This window comes from Rhinopithecus roxellana, chromosome 3 (genome assembly GCF_007565055.1).
Source record: "Rhinopithecus roxellana isolate Shanxi Qingling chromosome 3, ASM756505v1, whole genome shotgun sequence".
Classification (NCBI taxonomy): domain Eukaryota; kingdom Metazoa; phylum Chordata; class Mammalia; order Primates; family Cercopithecidae; genus Rhinopithecus; species Rhinopithecus roxellana.
Genome location: NC_044551.1, coordinates 106,682,653 through 106,700,661, shown reverse-complemented (window position 1 = coordinate 106,700,661; position 18,009 = coordinate 106,682,653). Strand labels below are relative to the sequence as shown.

At 42.0% G+C, this 18,009-nt stretch overlaps 1 protein-coding gene across 5 annotated transcripts in view; it reads left to right on the top strand.

The window, feature by feature from the left end:
• The window catches only part of TNFAIP8 (TNF alpha induced protein 8), a 123,050-nt gene that overhangs the window by 60,854 nt on the left and 44,187 nt on the right, over positions 1–18,009 (top strand). Inside the window, exon 1 of one of the 5 annotated variants that reach the window (XM_030927851.1) lies at positions 7,397–7,518. The exons of the other annotated variants lie outside the window; for them this stretch is intronic. Within the exon in view, the coding sequence (XP_030783711.1) occupies positions 7,491–7,518 (28 nt within the window). The 5' untranslated portion in view covers positions 7,397–7,490. Of the gene's footprint in view, positions 1–7,396; positions 7,519–18,009 lie in introns of those variants that run through there. 5 annotated transcript variants of the gene reach the window in all.

The window sequence follows — 18,009 nt, the reverse complement described above, 5'->3', positions numbered from 1 at the left end:
ATATATACAGTTGAGATCAGAGCCAGCTTTGCTTGGGAGGGTTTTGTGGAAGAACTGAGTTTTGGGTAGAGTTCCAAAGGGAGGGTAGGTAGCATACTTTTGCAGAAAGACGTGTACATAAAGCTTCCAAGGCTGGAGTGATTAAGTCATAAGCATTCAAGGGTAAGCATGAACCATTTGAGAACCAACTGTAAATTAGTGGTTGAAAATAGCCAGGCTAGAAGTGAAGGGGAGGCAAGGTTGTGCACGCCGAGCTGAGAACCATAGCGACAGAGTGGTATGTAGGAGCTTGTCTATTCTGTTCCTGGTAAATTTCACTCTTGGATATCAGCACATCCTGACCATGTTGCCATCTAGTGGAACTGGCTGAATTGCCTGTGGGAGCATCACCACCTTTTCCCACTTCAGGATAAACTCTAGTGTGATATTTTGGCAATAAGGAAACTTACTTCTCTTTTACCTAGGGATTTTAAATAAAGAATGAGAGAGAGGAGGTGGGTGTAACTATGCTCTCCCCAGATGACATTAATTTAGTTTCTGGAAATGTGGAGCTGAATGCTAATATAAGGAATTTCTCATAGACAATGTCTGGAGTCCAGGGTGTGACTGCTGAGAGTGCTGGGTGTACATGTCCATCAGCTTAAGGCATGGAGCCAGCAGGAAGCGGTGCTTGGGAGGTTCTGCAGTGGAGTGGAAGCATACCGCATCTGGCTCTGGGCCCTTTATGTTTCACCTGGGCGGGCTTGTTTTTGTCATGTGGTTACAGAGTCCATCCCAGTGGCAGAGAGAGCCCTCTGACCATAAGCACCACAGTCCACAGACCCCAGATTGAAGACACTGTAAGGGTCTGTAATCCTTCTGCCCTCCCTTCTGGTCATCCATGGACGTATCTATTCAGCAAATACTTCTTGAATTATGTCCCAGGCACCTTCCAGGTACTAAGGCAGTGAACAAAGCAGATAGAAATCTCTGCTCTTGGAGAGCTGATATTCTAGGTGGGGGCAATAAACATCAACAAAATAAATAAGTAAAATATATAGTAAGTGGAGAACCAAGTGCTAAGTAGAAAAAAGTATTTTCAAGCTGAAGAGGGAAATAGGGGTTGTTGCAGTGGGTGAGGGGGTAGAGGCAGGTAATTGTGGTTGCAATTGTGAATGAATCCTCACTGAGAATGTGATTGATATGAGATTCACCTGAGAAGTGTGAGGAAGCCAGATGTGAATATCTTGGGGGAAGAACTTTCCAGACAGAGGACAAGCGAGCGCAAAGGCCCTGAGGTGAGAATGGGCCTGATGTGTTCCAGAAACAGTACAGAAGCTTAAGGGAGGGAGAGAGATGAGTCAGAGAGGTGGTGAGGGGCTAGATATTGGGGCCTTGTGGACAGTTGTAATGAATTTGACTTGCACTGGGCATGAGATGAGAAACCATTTGATTTAGTCCAGTCTTCTCATTTACAAATGCAACGTAGGCCAAAGAAATCAAGGCAGGTATCCGTGATCATCCAGCCTCATGATGCGAGAGCTGGGATAAAAACCTGCCTCCTGCCTCTGGCACTCTTCCGGCCACCCTGCCTGCCCTGGGGATACATAGCCACGTGCAGGTGCAGACTTCCAAGTGCAGTGGTCTGAGAGGAAGAAAAGTGCTGTGGGCCCCTCCAGCCCAGCTGTATTTCAACATGGTTCATCTTAGTTGTTCCCCTGCTGTGTCCCTATCTACCTATAGAGGCCTCATAGCAAACACAGAAAGGCTCAGACCTCTTATTTCGGAGGAATACTCTGCCAAATATTGCCTTCCTTTGTTTTGCTATGGAGATAAATCCTTCAGATTTTCCCAGTGTCCATTAGCTGTGCAGTCTCATAAGGCCTCCTGTATTTCTTATTTGCATTCATTTTTAAGCTATTTGGATATAATAAACATAAAATAAAATTTCTACAGTCCTAAGAAGTTTGGTCACCATTCTCAGTATTACCCCCTCACCCTGAAAGTTAGTAAGACTGAATATTAAAAGTTATTTAAAATTAATTTGAAAACAGGATTAGTAGTTGAGGAGAGAATGTGAACGCGCCACCAAATACAGCTTAACCTGGACCATTTTGGCCCAATACTCATTGTCTTCTTGTTTTACTTTGAACAAGCTCAAGGCCTTTTTCCCCCTTCTATCTCCTTTAGATCTTATGACCGCTGTCCTCTGGACACAGGCCAAATCCTCTAATATCACTTTATGATGAAGGTCAGACCAGTGCTAAGTATAGAAGAAAATGACTTTGTGTTGTCATCTGCATTGTCTCCTCTTGTTTAATCGTCGCCTAGCCTGTATCCAGTGGACAGAGTGACATGAAATAATTTGCTTGTGGAGAGAACTCATCCTGAATTCTCTTGTCTCATTCTTACCCTTCCTCTTATAGCAGAGCTCCCATTCTAGACTATATGAGATTTACCTGATCATCGTATCTTGCACTCACATTTGTTTGTATAGCACTGTTTCTTTTTTGCCAACCAAAGTGATTTCATGTTTATCTGTATATGTTGTCTATAAATGAGCTTGATATCCCACTAGCTTGAGCCATTAGGGTTAGTAAAATTGTCTGTCACTAGAACCTGAGGGCATAAAAGACCACAGAGGTCTTTTGGTTTCTATTTTTAGGAGAGTGGTGCTCCTCGGGGAGCTATCTGAGCTGGATTTGATGAGAAGCTAAGAATGAGTGCTTGCTGGAGGTAATTTCGTTATCAAAACTCAGGGTCATGTGCTTGGGAGTCAGCAGCCAGAAAAAAAATAAAAATAAAAAATGTCAAAGCTAATAGGACAACAAAGCACATGCAGAAATGCAGATATGAATGGGGGACTGCCATGAGCAGTAGGCCATAAGAAAGCTTGACAAGAAGCATTTCTGCAGTTCCTGTTTACCATCTAAACCGGAGCATTACAGCATTTGCTGCATGTGGGAGATGGAGAAGGAGAGCGCTCAAAGTTGCCACAAAAAAAGCCTCATTAACACCCTAACTGATTTCCCCAGCTTCCAGAAAGTCTTTGTGTTGGAATTCAGCATCTCAGCTGTAAGACTGCCGAGTGGAAGTGCAGAAATGCGATTTGCTGTCTGTGGAGCCGCAAGTGGACTTTGAGCGTATTCTAAGACAAAAATTTGGCCAGACCTTAATAGGCCAGGGCTTTCCACTGATTTGCCCCTCTCCTGCTAACTGCTGAATAATGTTCTTCCCCTTCACCACCTGTGCCCCTGAGCTCCTCACCACACCTTCAGCTCCTGGGAGAGATCCCGGAGCAAACCTGACCTCATTCCTGGCTCCTTATTCCAGATTGGAATCTGGAGCTTTGACATACACACACCTTCTCAGCACCTTGTCCCACCCTACAAGTCGTGTCCTTTTTGCTCCTGTCAGGCAGGCAGCCACCCCCAATATGACAAAGATATTCTCACATGGGGTGTATCAGGAAGTGCCATCAGGGAGGGTGGGGCAGCACCAAGCTGTGAGTCAGGGACTCAGTTCCTGCCTTACAGACCCCCTACCCCATCTGTGCCTCTGTGGTGTCTTAGTGTCCACCCACTTTTCCCCAGCCTTGGGACTCTGCTCTCTGTTATCACTGTCACCGGACAGGCCAGACATGGCCCTGCTGGAGAGGAGGCTTTCGGGCTATCCTCTGGCCTTTGTTGGACAGCAGGCTTGAGGAAATGGGCAAAAGCATTGATCAGCTGTGCATCCTTGGGCTCCTTCACCCACTGTCCTTCAGGTGTTGGGAATGTTGTAAAGCCAGCAGCAAGATTAGAAATTTTCATGCACTATTCCTCCTTAGCTGTCCAGGATATTACATCCATTGTGGCTTTTACTGTACAAGAAAGAGAAACCCCAGGTTAGACTTGTTCATACGAAAGGTATTTTTTTGTTGGCTCACATAACTGGAACAAAGTTTTGATTTAGCAGTTCAGTGAAGTCAAGAACCTATTTTCTAGCTTGGGCAACATCGTGAGACTGAGACTCTCTATCTACAAAAAATAAAAAAGAATTAGCCTGGCATGGTGTTGTGTACCTGTAGTCTCAGCTACTCAAGAAGCTAGTTTTCTCTAGATGAGTCCTCCAGGAGGATGGCTGTCTAGAGCAGGGGAAGGGGCTGGGGCAACATTCAGAAGGCTGGTGAAAACGAAAGTCACAGTGACACAAGAAAATACCACCTTGTGGTAAGTCAGTTGGAGCAGAAGAGGTAGCCGTTTTAGATGAAATCTGTGGCTGGAGTATAGGATTCCAAACTCCAGAGCATTGTCCGTAGCCAGCCAGTCTTCCCCAGCACATGAAATATATGGAAATACAAGCCAGAGCAGAGGAACCCTTTATTACCAAAACCCTAACAGGAACTTGAGTGAGCTAGACTGCCCATGTGGGTCATAGAAATTCGATTCAGGAACATTGAGCTAGGCTGCAGAGGACCACTGTGCCCAAAGGCATGCCCTGCTCCCAGGAGGCTGGTTGCAGAAAGGAGCCCTGAGCTCCTGAGGCCACCATGGAGGTCCTGGAGATTTAATTCTATTAATAGTTCCTCTTAAGGTACTCATCATATGAACTTGCTGGGGCTATTTTCTCATTTGTGAACAAGTTTGAGGAACGGGGAGATTGAATAAGACAACCTCAAAACCTTCCTTTGAGCATTAGCTTTCTGATTCTTGGGTTCTGGGCAGGGTGTGGCAGGAAATGTCATGGAGAGCTGACGTGGGGGTAGGAGTGTGGACTTTGGTTCTCCATATCCGGACATATGAACAGACAAGTGATGGCACACGTTCTGTGGTATGTGCTGCAGATGTCTTAAATAGCCACCAAGTGGCTGGACTGGCTGAGTGGTGGTTTGAATTGCTCCAAGTTGAGTATTTTTAGTTGAATACCACAGATAGTGCATTTATGGCCTCAGTTCACCGAATAGAGGGATCGTTTCCTTTGCCAAGCCAGAATTGGATATTGGCTGCCAGACTTGTGTTCTGGGACATCCAGATGTCGGGGTACTGTAGAAGTGGTGCACATGAAGGAAACTCAGTGACTCCTGGCAGGTACTTCTGTTGTAAGGTGGTTTCAAAGCTGTAGACACATTTTATTCAGGGCTGGTGAGCTTCACTGGTGTTTTTGGTCTCCTGCTTTTTTTTTTTCTTTTTTAAGCTGATTACGGTGGTGTTGCACACTGTTGTGGTTTATTGATTTTTAGTGATCCTGTTGCTCAATAACCTTCCAGTGCTCTGCTCTGAAACAGTTAGCACCAGAACTCCACATAAGCAAGAGGTCGATTATTTGTTTTTAATGTTAGTCTATATAAGTCAATGGTCCCAAACTCAAATGTCCACAGGAACCAGGCAAGTAATATGAATGTGTAAATAGTGCCCTATGTGAACAATCTCAGGTCGTGAGACCTGTGGTAAATTTAGAAACAACAGGTCTCATCTAAAGGCACTGAAGTTCAGTTGAAAAACTTAAACAAACAGACAAACAACCTACATGAGCTAGATTCAGTCCCAAGGCTACCAGCTTACCATCCTTGGGCTATAGGCCAACTGACTTCAGCTATCACTGCTATGTTTGCTCAGTCTCAGAGATACTGTATTTATGGATGTGAGCCTTTTATAATTTCATTTATAGAATTGATTTCAGCTTTTACCTTAGATGAGAAGACTGGCTATCTCTGGGATAAGAGTGCCACCAAAATTTTCACCCACAGCTTGGAAGCACATCAAAAGAAATCATATCTTCATGGAAGTCATTTTTTTTTTTTTGTTGTTGTTTTTTTTTTTTTTTTTGGTTCCTGGCCTTTAGAGGCAGAATCTGTTTAGAGAAGTAGAGATGGAAATCTAAATCAAAACAGTTCTGAGGATTTTAAATCATTTAAAAAATTTTGCATCACTGAAGATAAGGAACCCTAAGCATTTGAAACTCTCACTTCTGCTTTGCAAGTTGTCTACTGGGTATATTCAGTCTTCTTTGTCTTCTTGGTCTTAGGCAGGCATGGGGTTAGTGGCCAAGGCAGAACTGGGAATGGGACCAGTTTGTGTTCATTCTCCTCCCAACCCTTCTAACAACCTTAATTTCTGTATCTCTGTTTCCTATCTGGGGTGCCCTCTAGTCCTCATCTCTGAAGGGAAGGAACAAAGAAATGAGTGAATTCTTTACTCTTAGCTGTTAGTGATCCACCGGCTTTTCCTCCAAGGGATGTTTGTGTTTTTAAAAGAGCCTGATGGTAGAACAGAAAATCAGAGTTTAACCGAAGGTATCACCCTTCTAATGAGAGTATTTCCTGTACTGCTAAGAGCATAATCTGGGCTTTGGTGGCCCCTCAGAGATAACACCTTGTGTTGTCCCCTTTAGGTTAGAGCTGTGGAACCAGCACCAGCCACTGAACATGAAGAAGGTTTTGACTTTATCTTTCTAAATTTGCATTATTCAAACTCATGTCAGAGTCCACACAAATTCTTGCAAATGTGTTTTTGTGAGAGCTAGATGTCATCCTGCTTCCCTGTGTTTGGTATTGGCCAATGGGAGAGTTATGGGAATGTCATATTCCTTCCTCAAAGCCACTTAAAGCTGTGCTAGATTTGTGGGGGCTTTTTGATAATGCTTTCTCCTCAGGGTACTCTTTCCACTTACTACCTTCAGGAAAACTTCTTGAATGAATAGTCCACCAGTGCTGTCTCTGCTTTCTCAACACCAGATCATTCTGCAACCTCTTGCAATTTGGCTGCTATCTCTAGTCATTTTACTAAGTTTTCTTTCTCGAAGAATCTCCAGTGGTCACTCAACCATCATAGCCATTGGTCTTCAGCCTTAACTTCTGACCAGTTATTCTCTACCTGGGGGCATTTTTCTTTCTTTTCTCCTTCTCTTCCCCTTCTTTGGCTGGTGGTCACTTCTTTCAGGAACCCTTCCTTCACGACTTCTTCCCTCAGGCCTGATTGAAGTACTTCTCCTGTGAGCTTTCATAACACCTCCTGCTTTTCCGCTACTAAACTTACTGTACTATATTTTAATTAGTATGTTATATGTTTCCTCTTCCAACCCCTTCCCCACCCTCACCCATGACTGGCTCTGGAGGGGAGATATCATGGCTGTTGTATCTACATCATTTACCTTGTACCTGTACATGGTAGGTGCTCAATAAATGTTTGTGAAATTAACAAATACATAAATAAAGATGACATCTGAACAGTGACATCTACAGGTTCCTCTAGAGTAGACGATGAATCCCTGGTTTCCTTCACAACCTTTGATTCTCCTTAGTTCCCATAGACCTCCAATTAGAAACTGTAGAGGGGATGTTAGATGCTGTCAATAAAAAGTGACATCCGGCCCTGAGGAAGAAGACAGTTGTCAGGAAATCCTGCCCATTCATATGCAGCCACTTCATTACCAGGCATGAACTCTGCATTGCTTATGTTGAACAAGTAACCGCTACCCGTTCATAAAATGTGTGAAGTGGATGAGTTTTAAGGATCCTGACCATCAGCAGAATGGGAAGCACATTGTTCAGAAGACCAGGCAAGTGGGCTATAATGAATTGATCATCATTATGAAGGGAGAACTTGAATATCTGACTGACCACTATAGAGAAACATAGACTAACAGTTAGAGAAACTGATATAGTATTGTGTATATTCAAAATCATGTAGACAGTACTGAATTTTCTGGGTCATTTAAATAATTTTAAAAGTAGTTTTCACTATATGCGATTTTACTTTTCAGATTTTAGAATGCAAGGTCCCTTCCCTTACCTCTGAAAACTAGACTCTGTTATATTCAGGGAGTTACATCTATTCTGTCGATCTACCACGTATGGGGACAGGCTTTCTAGAGCATTTAAAAATAATGTGGAATCCTGAACACATGCATCTTATCTCTTGAAATTGGGCAGAAATTGTTAACTGGGTGTAAGGGCAATGAAAAAGCACAACTTTATTAGGCAGATTTAGTGAGCAAATGTAGGTTCATATGTATGTCATAAAACAGTGTGATTAACAACAGTCTTTTTTTAAAAGTATGTTCTATAGCTTTCGTGTAGTTAAGAGTAGATATTCTACGTAATCCGTTTTAGAAATATTTTCATTGAAGACTGTGGACTTTATAGCAGACCCAGTGCTCCCTGGAAGAGCTCTGGTTATATGAGAAACAGATCTGATAGAAGATGCTCAAGCTCGTCCCACATCAGTTACCCCGCTGAGACCTCAGGCTCAGATGTGTGAAGTGGAGCTCCTTGCCCTGCCCCTTGGCCACACCTGTTCCTCCACTGGACTTCCCCTTTTCTATTAATGTCTGCCTCCCTCTTTCCTCAAGTCAACCAAGCTCAGAGCTTCCCAATCAGGACTACCCTCTGACTTCCCTTACTTCTGTTATTGCCTGACCCCTTCTCTTTTTTTGCATGGGGTTTTGCTATGTTGCCCAGGCTGGTCTCAAACTCCAGGACTCAAGTGTTCCTCCCACCTCAGTCTCCCAAATAGCTGGGATTATAGGCATGAGCCACCACACCCAGCTTTATTTATTTATTTATTTTTGAGACGGAGTTTCACTCTTGTTGCCCAGGCTGGAGTGCAGTGGCGTGATCTCAGCTCACGGCAACCTCTGCCTCCCGGGTTCAAGCACTTCTCCTGCCTCAGCCTCCTGAGTAGCTGGGATTACAGACATGCGACACCACACCCAGCTAATTTTGTACTTTTAGTAGAGACGGTGTTTCACCATGTTGGCCAGGCTGGTCTCGAACTCCTGATCTCAGTGATCCACCCACCTTGGCCTCCCAAAGTGTTGAGATTACAGGCATGAGCCACCGTGCCCGGCCACCTGGCTCTTATTTCCTATTCTCTTGGGGCATATGGCAGATTTGCCTTGAAGTATAATTTTGTGCTGTTCAGAGACACCATAGTGTAGAGAATATATAGCGTGGAGTGAGGTCAGAAGACCCACAGTTACTCTCAGCTCACACTCAATCCTAGCTAGGTGACCATGGGCCAGCCACTTAATTTCTCTGAGGATCTATATCCTTATCAGGAGCAAACAGAGTCAGTAATTCCCAAGATACCTTCCTTATAGGCTTGTTATGAGGGTCAGTGGCAACGTATGCAGCAGTACTTCATGAGCTAGAAAACACTGCTATGCTGATGCATAGTAAGAGTAATATTATATTATGTGCCTAGGATTGTACTTAGCACATAATAGGTGCTTGATAAATCATGCTTATTATTTCTAAGGATATTAAGATATATCTTAATATAAATGCATACATTGTTGGGTTCTATACTGGAATGCTGATTCAGAATTTGGGGCTATGGCCAAATAGTATACTTGTGTCTTTCTCTGATCCAATAACAACATATTAGGAACAACCAAGGTGCTGCCTTTTTACATTCACAGATTAATTTCATCCATTAAAAAACAGATGGCAAAATTAATTACACATTGTGCAATGAGGGATCCCAAATTGGCTTTAGAAAACACAGTATGTTGTAAATGAAAACAGTCTCTGAAGGGAAGCTCACTCCTAGGAGACTTGCTTAATAGAATGTTTATCGCCAGCATGTCTTTAGTAAAGAGGTGTCTGGAATTCCCATCTGGGATTTATTAGTCTAAATATTCAGGTGGTCCAGTGCAGGATGTTAGTTCTTAACTTAAAGGAAACAAAGTTTCCAACCTCAGGACGGTGAAACTGCTACTCTTTTACAGTGGGCAGCCGCTGCTGGTGTCTTGCTTGCCCTGGAAATGCCATCAACTGAAATGGAATTTTGTTCAATCCATCTTATTAATGGTTCCTAAAGCAATTGTGATGGGGTTGATAGGTGGCTAGTAAGGTTGCCTCTGTAAAGATAAGCACAATCCATTAGTTAAGTCCTGGAGTCCACTGAACTTCTACCGGGGTTGTTTGCATTTGCTCGGTACTCTGTTTATGAGGATGTCGAAGGAAGTGTGTCCATTCTGTGCACGTTGTAAAACAGAAGGTTTGCAGCTGTCAGATTTATTTTTTTCTTGGCTCCTTTTCTGACAGAACTTTTGTAAACTTGATAGTTTTATAGATTGTCGAAAATTACTAACCTCGGTTCTGCAGATGCCATGCAAATTTTCTTGTCTTGTTTTCTTTCTTTGAAGATAGCAGATAGTTCTGTACACAGTTTCTTGTAAGGTACTTTGTGGGAAAGAGGAAATTAAGATTATTCTTATATGCTATCATAATATTATGAAATGATTAAATGATTATTTTATTAGTTATATAGTGCTTTGAAAGTATCCAACATGCATTGTACGCTCTGGAAAGAACAAACAAATGCAGGGTATAGTCTTGTGTTTTAAATAGCTTATGGAGCTGCCTCAGAAGACAACTAACATCAAGATTATCAACTTTAAGTATAGCACAAGTTCACTGTAGAAGTACAGGTCCACTGTGGGCTTCAATAGGCTTGTAAGAGGAGTTGGGACCTGAGTATGGCTTTGGGAGGGGTCAAAAGAGGATATAACAGCTGAAAAAATAGACCAGCAGCAGCTGCCCCCACTGTGTGGCCACACAGGGTGTCATGATTCATCATAAGGTTGGTCTCAAGTAATTTCCAGTTAATGAAAACAAGTGTCAAAAATTTCTGAATGATTCCTTTTCAAACCACTCATTTATCTACGTGTGTGTGTGGGCGCACATTCATGATTTTGCCTCTAGTAGCATCATTCACACTCACTTGCATTGCCGTTGCTTTCTTTGGGAGAGAGAAGTTGGTATTTCAGCTGTTGTATTAGTCTGTTTTGTTTTGCCAAAAAGAAAAACCTGAGTCTGGGTAATTTATAAAGAAAAGAGGTTTATTTGGCTTCTGATTCTGCAGGCTGTACAAGCATGCCACCAGTATCTGCTTAGCTTCTGTTGAGGCCTCAGGAAGTTTTTCCTCATGGCAGAGGTGAAGAAGGAGCAGATGTGTCACACAGAGAGGGAGCAAGAGAGAGGGAAGGAGGTATCAGGCTCTTTTAATGAACCAGCTCTTGCATGAACGAATAGAGCAAAAACTCACTCATTACCACGGGGAGGGCACCAAGCCACTCATTAAGGATCCACCCCCATAACCAAACACCTCCTATCAGGCCCCACCTCCATCACATTTCAACATGAGGCTTGGAAGGGACAAACATCCACACTGGAATAGCTGGCATCCTGGGAATGGGGCCTCACCCACAGCCTGTTCTATTGGTGTTGCCCTCATGGGTACAAGGACTGGGGCAGCCAATTGTTGTGTGGCAGGTATGAATTAACATATTTCTAGCCTCAATGAGCATTTGAATTTTCAACCCATGGTCTTGTTTAAGGGAAACTAGCTTAAAATCTGTTAGGCAATGCTAACTAGAGATGATGACTTTACTGACTACTGCAGGAATAGAGAGAAAAAAAGGCCAGTCATTTTGATGTGAGGATTAGAAATAAGGGGAGACAGAGCAGGATACGTCAAAGATAATTGTAAGGTTTGTAGCCCCCAGTCCCTAAGTGAGAAAAACTTAATGTTATAAAGAGAGATAATATTAAGTACGATTAATATTAAGGTCCCATCTGTGCCTTCAGGGATACCCCTAGATAGGGCGAGCCTAAGGAACCATTCAAGCAAACAGTTCCTAATGGCAGCTGGAAACATGTAGGCTAGAGCAGAGCCTTCCAAATGTTCTTGGCTCATGCACCGTTAGTGGTCTCAGTAATTTAGTGGTCTTAATAATTTTTTTCATGCCATTTCTAGGACAAAAGAAATACTTATCAGTTTCATTTGTTAAGTGCTTAGTTCCAAACAACTTAGTATTTCTGTATTAATAACTTTGTAGTTGTGAAACATAATACATATATATTGAAATATTTAAAAATAATGTTTTTATGTTACTCTTCATTTCTTAATGGAATGTATATACCTGTTGGGCATTGCATATATTGGTCAGGGTCTAATGAGAATATAAAGTATACAATAATTTAAAGGAAAGTTTAAAGAAGTATTAGCTAGGAAAATAATATGACAGTTCCTCAAAAAATTAAAAATAGAATTACCATATGATTTAGCAGTTTTACTTCTGGGTATATACTCAAAAGAATTGAAAAGGCATCTCAAAGAGATATTTGTAAACCAATACCCAAAAGGCGGTAGCAATCCAGTTATCCATCTACAGAAGAATGTATAAACAAAATGTGATATACACATACAATGGAATATCACCCAGCCTTAAAAAGGAAGGAAAGTCTGACCCGCTACCATATGGATGAACCTTGAGGATATTATGTTAAGTGAGATAAGCCATCACAAAAAGACAAATACTTTTTAATTCCACTTATGTAAGTTACCTGGAGTAGTCAAATTTATAGAGACAAAAAGTAGAATGGTGGTTGCCAGGGGCTGACAGGCGCAGAGAATGGCAAATTAGTCTTCAGTGAACAGAGTTTCAGTTTTGCAAGATGAAAAAAGTTCTACAGATGGATAGTGGTGATGATTGTACAACAATGTGAATGTACTTAAAGCTCCTGAACTGTACATTTAAAATTATTAAGATGGTAAATTTTATACTGTATGTATTTTACCACAATTTTTTAAAAATACAAAAGAAAACAAACTGTTAAGAAAAAGAAAAATAGTTAACTATAATGGGAACTAGGTAATAGGAAGTAAAGAGAACTTTAAATAACAGAGGAATAGCAGACATAAGGAGCAGCCTCTACCTGTGCTCTGATAGAGCACCCAGACATATGCTTCTCTCCGCTTCAGACCCTGCTGGAGATGTCATGGCCTGCGGTGGCTCCCTGGCTGGCAGAGAAGTCACTGGGGTGCTGTACTGGCAGAACTTGCTAGAGATCTACCCTGTAAGATGCTGATGAAAGCTAGTCATGTGGAGGTCTTTCACTGGTTGCACTCTGCTGCAAAAGCAACCAAGAGGGATGCCAGTGGCAGCTGCTGGAGGCTGCAAGGTGCTGACCATCATGTTCAGCAGGAGCCGGTGACTGAAGAAGGTGTGAATGCTCTAGGAGCCATGCATGTTTGCAGCAGCGTGCAGAAAGAGTGTACCAGAACCAGGAAGTAAAACTGCTTCTTTCTGTAATGTCTCTACAGTACTCTCCACTGATGAAGCTCAGAATGGTACCAGCTAACAAAAGAAAAAATATGTAAAGGTCCCTTTTACGTCTTCACATAGTGGGTAATGAAGGGTGAATTTCGTGCTGTGAGGCAGTAAACTTATTACAGTTCCTCAAACCTAGAAATTGGGTTGAATCCCAATACCCTAATTTCCTGTTCTGCATCACTTTTCAACTAATACTTGCCTTTAACACAGCAACTACCAACAACCTAGCTTTGCAAAGAAATGACATCATCAAAAGGAAAATAACACAATATAATGTTAAACTGTGAATTCGCTTGAAATAGTCATTCATGCAAGCATCTGAGAAATGTTGTGTATTGCTTTGTTTCCCTCAAAGACAAAATATCCTGCACACCTCTGTGACTTTGCTATAGTGCCCTGAGGTACACCAGCACATAATTTGGGGACCTCAGAGCTAAAATCGTATCTTTTTCAGCGACTCTTGACCACATCACTCTAACATGAGACTGTAAGATGCCAGTTTGGTTAAGAGTACGAGTAATGTGTAAAGTGAAAATTGTATGGGGTCAGTATTATTTTAAAAAAACCTCTTAGGAAGTTACCCGGTTGGAGACTGATATACCATCTCCTATTAAGTATAAGATTTACTCCCACTGTTTCCTTAGCATTGAAACAGGTTGCTATTTCTTTAAGACCAGATACTAGAGTTAGCTTGTCTTTGAGGCATTTTGCTATGAAACAATACATGGCCTTAAACACAACATTCATCATCAGTGTGTGAGATACTCACAGTGTAAAAGTCCATACAGAGACTAGAGGGAGAGAGGGAACAGCAAATTTCCAGCTCCTTCTCATGCTTACTCTGCAGCATAAAATCATTAGGGGGAATGGTAGCCAGTGTACCCATTTAGATCATTTCTTTGTCCAATGTGGGCTGACTGTATATCATTGAAATTGAGAAAATTAAATGGCATATGATGGGGCTTTGCTGAGTTCAGTAGTAAAATATCTGTTGAAACAGACCTCCGATTGAAAAGGTTAGTGAATTTTAGATCTCCTGTTTCTACTAGGAAATTTATGGACTTAATATTATCTTTTTTAGGTAGGCTAGCACATTGTTCAGGTGAGCAGTTTCTCAAAAAATGCATTCATTTTCATGATGCCTACAACTTTGTGATTCCAAACTAGTACATATTTCTGCAGCTCTTCTTTAAGGAGAGGCTGAGGAACTTAAATTTTGTAACCTGATCTATTCAAGAGGAAAAACTTCTGATGCATGCCTTTCACTGCTACCTGCAAAAATAACCTCCCGTTTTCCCTGAAGTCCTGTTTGGATAAGTTCTGCTTCAGTTCACATTTTCACCACCTGCTGAGTTTTTCTGTTGAGTGTCAGCCTTGGCTACTCTCAACTGCAAGCCTATGTCAGCCTTTTCTGTCTCCTGAGCAGTCACCAGTTGGCACAATTGTTAATAGATTCTACCCATGTCAGAAACTCAATGCCAAAATCAAATTATGGCAACTAGAAGTGGGTTAGACTTTCAAATAGATCTCAGACCAGGAGTCTGTGGTCCAGATTCCACAAATGGAACACTACGTTTGTCTTCTTTGTGCATTTCACATTTCAAATTTTGTTCAGAAACTTAAATAAAGCTCTTAACTGTTAAATGCAGTCAAGTAGGGCCCGTTACTCAATCTGTCTTGGCATTGTTTTCTGCCCCCTTGGAGCGAGCACACTGAGGAGAAAGATTATCACAGGGCATCTCGAGCAGAGCTTCTTGCTTCTGAATGCTCACGATAATCAATAGCAGATGTGTGGCAAGCACTGGAAAGTTGCGTAACTGTCTCACACTGAATTCAGCTACATCAGCCTGCCAATGTGAGGGGTCTCCACTAGGTTGTTGAAAATAAAATTTAGTTAAAAACCTATGTTTATCTCGTCACAAAATTATTTCCTTGCTGTAAGGAGTAAAGGCAGTGGTTAGCGTGGAAATCATTTGACAATGACTGCCCTTAGACTTGAATTTTAGTTTGGTATACAGAGGAACTTTCTAACGGTTAGGGTGGATGTGGGGTTGGTTTTTAAGGAGGCTGTCTCTGGTAATGAAGTTTGTCAAGGCACTTCTGGGTGAATGTCTGTTGCCGGTGGTGACAAGAGATTGCTTCATCAGCCAGGTAGAGGATTAAACAACCTCTGGCCGGGTGCGGAGGCTCATGCCCGTAATCCCAGCACTTTGGGAGGCTGAGGTGGGTGGATCACCTGAGGTCAGGAGTTCGAGACCAGCCTGGCCATGATGAAACCTCATCTCTACTAAAAATACAAAATTAGCCACGCATGATGGCACATGCTTGTAATCCCCGCTACTTGGGAGATTGAGGCAGGAGAATTGCTTGAACCCAGGAGGCAGAGGTTGCAGTGAGCCAAGATTGCACCACTGCACTCTAAGCGACAAAAGCAAAACTCCATCTCAAAAAAAAAAAAAAAAAAAAAGAATAGAAAGCATCTAAGGTTTCTTTCAAGCCTGAGTTCCACACTGTGATTTTTGATCCCTTTTTCCTTCTGCTGCTTTTCTGAAGGAAGGCTGAGGATGCCTTGGTCAGATGTGATGTCGTGCCATCCTGGCCACCTCAGCTTGCCTTTCCTCTTCTTCCTGGTGAATCCCTTCTGTGGCCCCTCTCATGCTGTTTCCATGTTGACCCCATTCACCTGAGCACAGGAAAGAAATTCAACCCTTTTGTTTTCCTTTTCCATTGCTAGACCACACACATTAAATTGCCACACCTATCTGGAATATTTATAGAGCCAGCATTTAGGGCCTCCAAATAGACACTCTTAAACAATCTAGGACAAGCTGGCCTTCATCATGATTATATTTGGAAAAGTGATGAGGGGAACCTCATGATTTTCTGTGTTCCATCATGTTCTTTACTCATTTCATCATTATAACAACCTTGTTAAATAAGTGACGTCATTCTTACGGTACAGATGTGCAAACAAAAGCACAGAGAGGTAAAATGACTTTGCCTATTTTTAGAGGAAAAATGAAGAAATAATGAATAGGAAGAAAACTCATCTTAATGCAAATGAGGCATAGCCAGTGCTTGCTCCACTGACGGTGGTGTCAGGAATCAGGCCCAGGTCTCCCAAATTGAGTCTGGTGTTCTTTTCCTTGCTCCTGGCAGCCCATATCCGATGAGGCTTACTGAACTTTTAATTAAGGTCCTTACTGAACTTTTAATTTAAAAAAGAGATTCATAATTTCAGGCAGCTGAATAAATAGAAGCTATTGAATTTATAGCATATTTAAAGCATTGAATATCAGGAATTGAATGGCTTCAGTTTAAGGCTGTGATCAAATCATTTGAACAGAGAGATTTGACGATGGTTCAATGCTAGAACCATGGCCAGCCATAAGCTCTATGGGGACCTCCCAATATTAGCAATCTTTGAGTTACTCCTCTGCAAAATAAGGGACTTGGATTTTATAGGAACAGTTTAATAGAGTGAGAAAGTCTGGATATAGGAGACAGGAGGCTTAGACTGCATTCATTGTGGTTTAAAGAACATTATTAGTTTTGTGACCTTGAGCAAATCACGTAACCTCCATTTCTTTAATTACATATCTGTAAAATGAGTATGATGACCCGAGGGGGCTAATTTGGGAGTCTAAATAAAACCTAATACAAGACGTTATTGCTAAGTACATCCAGCCCTCCATATCTGTGCATTCCATATTCATGGATTCAGCATCTGTGGATTCAGTCAACGGCAGATCAATAATATTCTGAGGGAAAAAAAATCCCACAAAGTTCCAAAAGGCAAAACTTGAATTTGCTACTTTCCAGTATTATGTTGAATTTATGTGAATGAAGTGATATGTAGGCATTGTATTAGGAATTATAAGCAATCTAGAGATAATTTAAAGCATATGGGATTATATATGTAAGGTATATGCAAATACTTCATCATTTTATATGAGACTTGAGCATCTTTGGATTTTGGTATCCTCAAGGGTCCTGGAACCAATCTCCCACAGATGCTGAGGAATGACTGTGTTATAAAAGAAGGACCGTGAGTCATAAATTGTTCAGCTAATATTTTCTGAACTGATTTTGAGAGTATGCTTGTGTTTTATCATCTGCTAAAAACTTAACAAGGAAGATTTCTTAGGAGAGAAATACACCTAGAAAGCCTAGGAAACAAGCACATCCCAGATGTATTGTTGTCTCCCTATGTGTGCTCATCTCCAATGTCAGCAATTCTTCCCATTCTCTCAGAATTAGGCACTCACATCTAGAGCATTAGTGAATGTGTAGAATGTATGGGAAAAGTCACTGGGCAGACTGAGGAGAGGGATTACCCATAACTTCAAAGGACTTGGACCTGGACCCTAGTGGCCTTCTCCCTGCCTCATCTCCACACTCATCCTCAGCATCTTCCTCTCACGTGGTTCTGCCTCAGCCCACCTCAGCCTCCCCAGTCTTATCCCAGTGCAGATGGTCCCTGGCTTACAATTTTTTAACTCTGTGTAGTTGTGCATGTGTGTGTATAGACAGAGGGGTCTCACTGTGTGTGTGTGTGTGTGTGCACAGAGAGGGGTCTCACTCTGTTGCCCAGGCTGCAATTCAGTGTATTATCATAGCTCACTGTAGCCATGAACTCCTGGGCACAAGTGATCCTCCTGCCTCAGTCTCCCAAGTGGCTAGGACTACAGGCATGCACCACCATACTCGGTTAATCTTTTAAAACTTTTTTTGTAGAATCAGGATCACTCTATGTTGTCCAAGCTGGTCTTAAACTTCTGGCCACAAACAATACTTGCACCTCAGCCTCCCAAAGTTCTGGGATTAAATTCATGAGCCAGTGTGCCCAGCCTTACTCTATTTGTATTCTACTAAAAGTGATACACATTCAGTAGAAACTATACTTTGAACACCCATACAACCCCT